Source organism: Anarrhichthys ocellatus, unplaced genomic scaffold (genome assembly GCF_004355925.1).
Source record: "Anarrhichthys ocellatus isolate YVR2014 unplaced genomic scaffold, GSC_Weel_1.0 scaffold7, whole genome shotgun sequence".
Lineage (NCBI taxonomy): Eukaryota > Metazoa > Chordata > Actinopteri > Perciformes > Anarhichadidae > Anarrhichthys > Anarrhichthys ocellatus.
This window is the reverse complement of record NW_022280037.1, coordinates 660,807-669,851: the sequence shown is the minus strand read 5'-3', so window position 1 is coordinate 669,851 and position 9,045 is coordinate 660,807. Positions and strand designations below refer to the sequence as shown.

At 38.0% G+C, this 9,045-nt stretch overlaps 1 protein-coding gene across 3 annotated transcripts in view; it reads right to left on the bottom strand.

Moving 5' to 3' along the window:
* Positions 1–7,929: 7,929 nt before the first annotated feature.
* The window catches only part of pax1a (paired box 1a), a 4,856-nt gene continuing 3,740 nt past the window's right edge, over positions 7,930–9,045 (bottom strand). For all 3 annotated transcript variants that reach the window (XM_031847681.1, XM_031847683.1, XM_031847682.1), the window contains one exon: positions 7,930–8,520. In XM_031847681.1, coding sequence (XP_031703541.1) covers positions 8,417–8,520 — 104 coding nt within the window. In that variant the 3' untranslated portion in view covers positions 7,930–8,416. The remainder of the gene's footprint in view (positions 8,521–9,045) is intronic.

The following is a 9,045-nucleotide window of genomic DNA, read 5'->3' as shown; positions in this document are numbered from 1 at the left end:
TGTATGTATATGTATATATATATATACATATACATATGTATATGTATACTCATACACAACACCTCTGCAGCAGTAGAGGAAAGTAACTTTTACTTCGCTTAAGTATTATCATTTAATGCTGATTAATACGTACACTACACGACATTCATATTGTACATTTATCAATTTACATTAGCAAATTAAGATATCAGATTATGGATCATGATACATTTTCAAACTGCCATCATATTTCTCCACTATGTTGAACTGCAACATAAAAATGCCGCTTACACATTCACACATTAGTAAATTTGATTAAAAACACCTTACACCATGAAGGGGCCTATCTTCATAATGACTGCTTTGTACTGTTGGTCCTTTAAGTACATGATGTTTATACTTGATCATTTTAGTAAAGATTTGGATGCAGGGCTTTTACTTACAATCCAAAATATTTGACATCGTGGTATTACTATTTTTAGTTAAAAACTTGTTCCAGTGCAGTATACGGCCTTTTGGTTTAATATTTTAAAATAAAAGGCAATTTCTTTTGGTTATGACGTGTGTGTGTGTGTGTGTGTGTGTGTGAGCTGTTGAGGAAACTTTTCCATCGGGCAGTGTTTAAAGCCCACATGGTCTGCAATAGTTTGCATTTTAATGCATTCCTCATATGAAAATATAAACCTCAGTTTAAACAGCACAGCCTCATACTACTGTACTGTGGTAAAGATTCAAATGGTAAGTAAAACATTGACTATGCTCCAGTGTTGCTTATAACAAGCATTTCAACTTCATCAAACTGACAGTTTCATAATTTCCTCTTCGTCGTGAACCCACAACATATCATGTTGTCTTTCGCTTATTTCCATATTGGTGTGATGTAATTTGGTCTGGCTGGCGGAGCCGTACTCCCGTCCCAGTGGAGTGGCTATATCAGACCCTTCATTCAATTTGAACCCATGTTTTCGCCATGCCAAATTAACAGCCACCCTTTGGGTCAATGCTGCGTGCGAGTGTTGAGATGGGAGAGGCGTGTCTGAGTGAAAAGCACCAATAACAGCAACATGCATGGTTTTCCACAACTCCACTCCGTGCTCTTCCCCCCCCCTCTCTCTCTTGCGAGCTGGTTTGCAGCTGCAGTCGACTGCACACCAGACCCGGCATCCTGGGCCTCGCTCCTCACGGACACACCAAACAGAAATATTGGCTCTTCAAACCTGATGACACTGTCAATATGGGAAATGTCAGACAGTAGATGTTATATTTCATCCCGGATGTTGCTAAAGTCAATAGGTCATGCAAGTTCATGTTGATTTAGATATGAGCCTCTTTTGGTTATTGGCCAGCAAGTTCCTAAAATCTGACAAGTGATAGGGGCTGGCATCTCTGTCTGGTGCTGTCGTAACAAACGCCTAGGGAAGGGCACAGTCAAAAGGTTGATGAATGACATGTTTGCCTTTCACCCTTTGTTGTATTATCTCTTCAACTCACTACGCGGTGACAGAACACACTCCTGGTCCTGTTGTACACATGCAGTATTCAACAACAGGTTCTACATGCTTTAGACCTGCGCTACAGACCAGTGTGCTCTGCTTCCTGTTATCTCATCTGAATGTCGAGACGACGATGCCCGCACACCACACAAACCGGGTTATTACTTGGAATTATTGCCTCTTTTAGGCCCAGGTCACAAGCACAATTAACTGAGTCAGCATGATGATGTTTCCTCAATCAAACTTTGTAATATTCTAACATTTTCGCCTCAATGATTCATCTTGAACTTTGAATCCATTTGTAGGAGTTAGTTAAGCTTTATGTATTCAGTAAGTCCCATTGAGCTCTAGATCTCTTTTGTAAAAGACACAAATTACTGTTATAATGTATTCAAAATCCCAACGAGAAGAGTCAGGCCCAAAAATACATCACACATTCCAATGGAAGAAATATGGAATGAGAAATTTGTGTTTATTTTTGACCGTGGGAGAAAATATATCAAATATAAAATAAACACCATGCAGCAAGTTTTCATTTTTAAATAACTATAATCTTGGAATAATTTTATTCTGGCAATTATTTGTATTTCAAAACATGTGAAAAGCTGTAATAAAACATTTCATGTTGAGCGTACAGTAACACAGTGAGATGTCTAACAGGTTGTCATGGTGGTGTTTTTTTTTCCTTGCATGATAACCACCTACTTTCTTACTTAATAAAATATAGGTCTCTGATATAGCTTCAAGTCCTTCTTATCTAGCCTTAAGCCAATGACCTATCTCTTTCTTAAACCTTTTTTGACAATTTAGAAAAACAATGTCTGTGTTCCCCATTATTGAATGCATTATATTCAGACAAGGATATGACTTCCTGACCTCCGATGTTAAGGGCTGAACTCTAATTGTCCGTAACTCTGATCCTCATCTGGAAGCTGCACAGATATTATCACAATGGCATTATACATTGTAGGAACTATACTGGCGTAAAAACAGAAAAAAATAATCTATGAATGCCATTAAAGTTTCCATATATATTAATATATAAAGCAGATCTCCATTATCCAAAAAAATTATAAATTAGCCAAACTGTTGCTCTGAGAGGCCTGTTCTTTTATTACACACACTGTAGTTTATTTTCAGCTTTTTCAAAGCTGAAAATAGTCATCAACAAATGCACTATTTACTCCTGTTTGAGGAGTGTTTGCAAAAAACTACAAGCACAGCTGTTTAAGGAGATTACGTGATCTTTTTTTTTGATGGAAAAAAAGAAAAATCGTTTTTTTGACTCATGTTTAAAGATTTTCATCTTCCTTAGAAACAAATGGGCTTTGAGCTGAGAGCCACAGACCGGGTTGGGAAGTAACAAAGTATTGCGAGATACATTGCTGTTTTTGATCTCGTCATGGTATTTGTTGACAATAACAAAATTATACAAAATAATACTTTTTTTTTAAACCAAGTAAATTCCAGTGCATCTCAACACAGAAAGGTCTTTTCTCTCATTTCAGAGATCCAACCGACTTTCTCCCAGTACTTTCCCTTCCAAACCAATAGACAGTATACGGTGGTCTACCACTCACATTTTTTTGGAGAAGAGTCATCATCTTATTATCACCTAATAAGAATTTGAGCCAAAAATGAACTTGAAGGCAACCCTTAAATCCAACTCCCCATAGCTTTTTTCTTTGCCGGTAGCCTTTGGCATGTGTTTGGCAACATTTAGCACAGTATATGTTTCAGCACACTTTAAATAGGTCACAGATGGGCAGAAGGGCAGAACATTAATTCTATATCCTCCACAAATTAGAGAGGATCCTCCTGCACTGAAGACTGTCTCTCTGTCTCTGCCCAGATCTTCACTAAAATAGACCTTCACTACAAAACTGCTGACCTATTTCCATAATGCAGGTTTTGACTTTCCAGTAAAGAAATGCACACTCCTCTAGATATTGTTGTTTACCCATTACTACTGACAACACACACAAATTACAAGCAAGCGTAGTTTTACAAAAAATAGGCCTGCATTCATGGCAGTGTTTTCGAAGGGTGCATTATAACTGTTTGCAAAGATAATGTCATGCTCTTTTATTCATCTGTATACAATAATGAAAGCTTGGCTGTACAATTCAATGTAATCCTGCTGTTATTCTCTTCATTGCTGTATCCTCGGAGGACCGAAATCAGCGGCGGAATCTCCTGAGAGCAAATGTGAGATGATACGTTTTCATTTAGAAAGCCAAATGTCATCATTGTGCCTCTGTCCCTTTTGCTTTTCGAGCAACTGGTTGATGTGGTGAGCTGGCAGAGCAAGTAAGAACATGGGAGGGAGGCATTTATCATCCTCAAGACTACAGAGCAGTAACTCTGCCTGCTTGGAAATCCTGTGGACAGCCAGTGGAAAAAAGAAAAGAAAGAGTAGTCAATGGTGATTGCATTACAGGGATGACATCGTCCCACTGCTTTGGTGTTTTAGTTTTGGGTGGTAAAATTGTGATTGCATCACTTACAAATTTAGCCAAATTAAAATATTGATGTTGTTATCCTGTTCATGTCATAGGCCAGTTAGCCTGTATCATTTTCTATACACTTGCTCTGTTTCTATTTTCTCCTGTTCATCAAATGTGCATCAAATTCTCTCATACAAAGTAAACCCAGCTGGCAGCTGTGATCCATTGCTTCATTCTTGACTTCATTTCTCAAAAGATTATATCCTGCACGTCAAAGGCCGTGACGAGCACATGTTTCAGCATTGTACATGTTTCCATGGCAAGTCAATTCATTTGAAATTTCAGTGGCAAGAACTACTGACACCCGGCCTTTCTTTTCAGAATTGGACATTTTGCCAACTTGCCACTCTCTTTTTTAAAAGGTTTCTCGTGTTTCTTTCTTTGTTTTTTCCAAGACCTGTCTGGCCTGCCATGTCGCCATGTCCTGAGATGCTCTCTTGTTGACTTTGAGACATGCAAAGGCAGAGAGGTGAGTGAGTGAGTGAGTGACTACCGGACAGTCTGGGGTAGTTTCCCTACTCAACACAAGAAAAACATGACGCAAAGTGTCCAACACATAAACTGAACGTTGGTCTTTAAAGAACACTTATACCTTCCAGTACACATGGCAGACATTGATGAATTGTTGCAGTTGAAAATAGGAGCGCCTGTTCTTGCTTTTTTTTTTAAAACCTCTGTCACCATTTCGCTGCTGCTTGGATTCTTAATACTGCTTAATATCACATCCATTAGGATCAAGGAGGCCAAAACTCCTATCCCTCTCTCCAAGTATCTGTTTGAGCTTGTGGCATTTGAGAATCCTTTCAAGTTTAAGTTGCAGAGGTAACACTCAGTGGAGGCACTGGACGTTGTTTGAGTCTGGGCTTCTGCACACTTGTGTGTGTCAGTATACTCCATTGAGTCTGGCATAATATAGTGCAAAAAGTCTCCTTTTGTCTCATTTACCCACAAACAGGGTTGCTTTTCAGTAATATTTCAAACAAGGTTGAATTAAAAAGCTACGCTCTATTGGGTTCAACGCAAAGTCCAAATATACATCTGTTACATCCAGCACCAGACAACAAAAAGTTGGCAAACTATTTTATAGTAACTATAAAATATTTTATTGTAAAAAAAACAAAAGTAATAAAACAATGGCTCACTGGGAAGCATTTGACCAATGTTGAAAATGCATAATAACTTAATCCCAATGGTAGTTCAATGTGGCTTCAACAGCATGTTGCCACGGTGCACCCATCTCAAAGTACACACACTAAAAATGAAAGAAATATTATGTTTTTTAGCTCTGTATCAATAGGAAACAACCATCTAAAACCAGCCCACCTGCTGCCCCTTCAACACAGAGGGTCTGCAGAAGACGCAGTTGGGGGTATCACTTGCTTTCCTGATTGATGACCATAGGTCCCGCAGGAAGTAACCCCACCACCATGAAGGAGTGTTTTCTGAACCCCAAGTGGTATCCGGGAAAACAGAAGGACTCCAGTTAGGGAGCGTGTGTACTCATAGGCCGTCTTAATGTTTGGATGTACGCAGTCGCTTGGAATTTTGCTGGAAACAGGGGAAAGTAATCAGTGACTGCAAAATAGAGCTCAAAGGGCACCCGAATTCCTGTATGTATCCTAAAACTGATCATTATGACATGTCATGACAGTGCTTTGTCTTTTGTTTGTACGATCATAGCAGCCTGTGAATGAGTTACTTCCTAATTTCTGGTATTCGTTTTTCAGAGCTGTTCCATATCAATCAAAACTCAAAAGTTACTGCTGACCTAAGAGAGGTTGATTATCGCTGAACATTTAACGTCATGCTTGCATTTGGACATGCAGATAAAATCCATCATCTTTACATTTTAGGACGAAATTAGGAATAACTTTTTAAAGGCCAACATGTTCAAAAAGCACATTGTTAGTTATTTCTGGAAATAATCCATCAATTAAAAGAATACCTTGTTTTTATGATTAATATTATATTTTCTCTGTGGTGGTTCAGCTTGAGTTTCCAACTGTCTCCTAAAGAATCCAATAACTCTCTAACTTGATCTTCCCGGTTACTTTCATTGTTAGGTGGCTTCAGTTTTACTCATTCATTTCAACATCATCAGTCAGTCAATTGGCACATTTAGCTTTTAGTGTTGAAAACCTTGAAGCTGATGAGGTTGAACGGGTTTATCCTTGTTCACAGTAAACGGATACAATCAATAATCTAATTGAATGAGCTCAGTGGAAACCCACTCAAAGGATTTCTTGGTCTTCATGAAAGGTCAACGGCCGATGCTTTTGGAATTATAAAACGTTGTTTATTAGGACTACATCGTTAATTGATGAAGATCCACTTAGGAACACTGTTTAATGTATCATTGTGTCTTTCATATGCAAAACATGTCGTCATTGTAATTTCTTTGTAAATTCCTGCTTGCATTCACACTGAAGGTCCAGTTAAAAACCACAGAAATGCTCAATCAACCAAACAATACTGGTTCCTCACCAAATCAACCGGTTGCACATATTAACCCCTGCATGACCTCACCATCCTGCATCAAGTCCCAATATGGTGACGTGGACCAGCACCGAAAGTTCATTCACATACGTCAATTTAAGTGGTAAGAGTTGAAAGCTGTCCAACTTATAAACTACTGTAAAATATTAAAATGTAATAAATATATGATGTGTATATTTTTTTCTTAGTACTCCAAGGTCATTTTGGTTCACATTTAGGGTAGAAAAAAACCCTAAAACATGAACTTTAAATTCACGACAGACTAGACTTAGCCCTATGTATTTTAAAATGTGTGTTGCTTATACTATTACAAGTAAAGGTATTTGTTGTGAGTACTAATAACAAAATGAGAAACTTCACAACATTCACAAATTGAACTATTCAGTCTATATAAAAACGTTTTTGTTTTCTTTTAGATTTTAGCCAAGAGGTTAACCTGCTAACTAACCCCATCACAATATGGCCCCTTTGGAATGCAAGGTTTTTCAAAATGACAAAAAAAGAAAAAAATACTGATGATATAATGCCATATATACTAAAACCTCTCTGGATCACACAAAACTGTGAATTACTATTTATGGTAGTAATTATTTTACTAAAGCATCGTTTAATAGATTATATGTACTACCATAAAAAGCGAATATCATAAATATTTTAAACATAAAGGCATGGTCGCATTCAGTGACGAGTAGTCTATTAAAAGCTGTGCGGAGGCTTTTCGGTAACGCAAACAGGCCACAGCAATGAACCTATTAGAGACGGAGCAGAGCCTAGAGGCCTGTACGGACACTGTGGCCCAATTCTCCTCTTTTGTATACTGGAAAAACATATTCAAGGCTGCATGTGGGTGGATTTTGACTGACACCGGTCAAAAACGTGCATAAGCAGGTGGTCTCCGATTTCCATCGTGGCAGGCATCATATCAGAGAGATAGCATCAGCAGAGGCGCCCGGTCTGCAGAGGAGTTACACCTGAGTCACGAAATGACTTCTTCCCATGGTGCAACGACCCAATTCAATTCCCGTGCCGACGGATGGATGACACGTTTTGCAGCAAGTTTGGTTATTCGCATATTATATGATTGATCAAAAATATATTTCATGCCATTTATAGGCGCAGAGGAAACTAAATGTCACTCTCGAGATCGTACTTTCATTCAGAGAAAGTAATCTTTCGTTCACCTCCAGTTGGAAAAACTGCGATGAAATAAATAGGTGGTGAAAAACATTTAAGACATTACCAAAAAATCCCTTTTGGGAGTTACAGAAACTTTAAGCTAAAATGTTTAGGGCAACTTCAGTTTCCTCTTTTGTCTATAAACTGATATAATCAACACTGCACATCCATGACTCATATGCCGTCAGATGAACCAAACAATACATTCATGGATCCACGCCGAAAACAATATCAACTACCACAACACATGGCATTTAAGAAAGCCTTTATTTGTTGAATATTTACAATGGAATTATAAAAATATATAATTAAAGCTTTGGCAAATATTTTACATTTAGACAATTTATCTCTTTGCTCACATGGTTGAGTCAGTGTGGAACTCGATATCATGGCCACAAATTAAGATAATATAATATATGGCGGATTACAGAATAGCCCTTGGGTTTTTATAATAAAACTTCAATGACAGTGACAACATTTTTTTTTTCAATCCTGCAGTCTCCATAAGAGAATACAGTCTCACAACATTTCAATTGAGAAAATATTAGAGGGGTAACACCGATACATCCATGAAAGCTTACATTCATTTGGCCACTTAGGCCGATAAAGCTACTGTATTCATATTGCATGTGAATGGGCCTGTGTGTATGACTGTGAGCTGCAAACACTCGGGAAACAAGCCGTTAGTGTTCAGACTTACTGTTGGAGTCGTAGAAATGAGTTCAGTTAATTTGGGTCTGGTAATTAAGGTGGTATAAGTCCTGGTTATGATGATGAGGTAGGGAGATTGAGTCCATGCACACTGTTCAAGTCTTCATGTTGCAGCTGCTGCTGCTGCTTGCTCAGGGGATTGGGCGGTTTTCTGTCTCCTGCACAAATAAGAAATTCAAGTTATTATTTACCCCGCGAGATATACGCATTAAACGGGAATTATTTCACGTACAAGTTAGTTTCTAATCAGCTCAAATATACTCTAAAGCGATATTCAGAAACGCATAATTAGGAAGCAGTATCTCTTCTTTTTTTTTGTGTGCGTGTTAAATGTTATCGGCCCACCTGCAGGCCAAGTCTGGAAGGTCAATATTTAATAATTGACATATAATTATGCTTCATTTGGGATTTGGTAAATGTTTACACTTGTTTGGGTCATTGCTTATTGCGAAAGTGAGTGTGCACGAGAAAGGCAGTGGGGAGGCCCATGGAATTTACGCTCCTCTGCGGATATAAAGAAACTCTAATAATATATTTAAAATCAAACAATATAATATCCACATTGCACAGTAAAACCTCTGCTCTAATTTAAAGCAACTGCATCCCAGAGTTGTTTTTATTTTTTAAATTTGTTAGTATTAGACACATCTGTCCCCGGTTTTCATATTAAACTGTGCTACCCC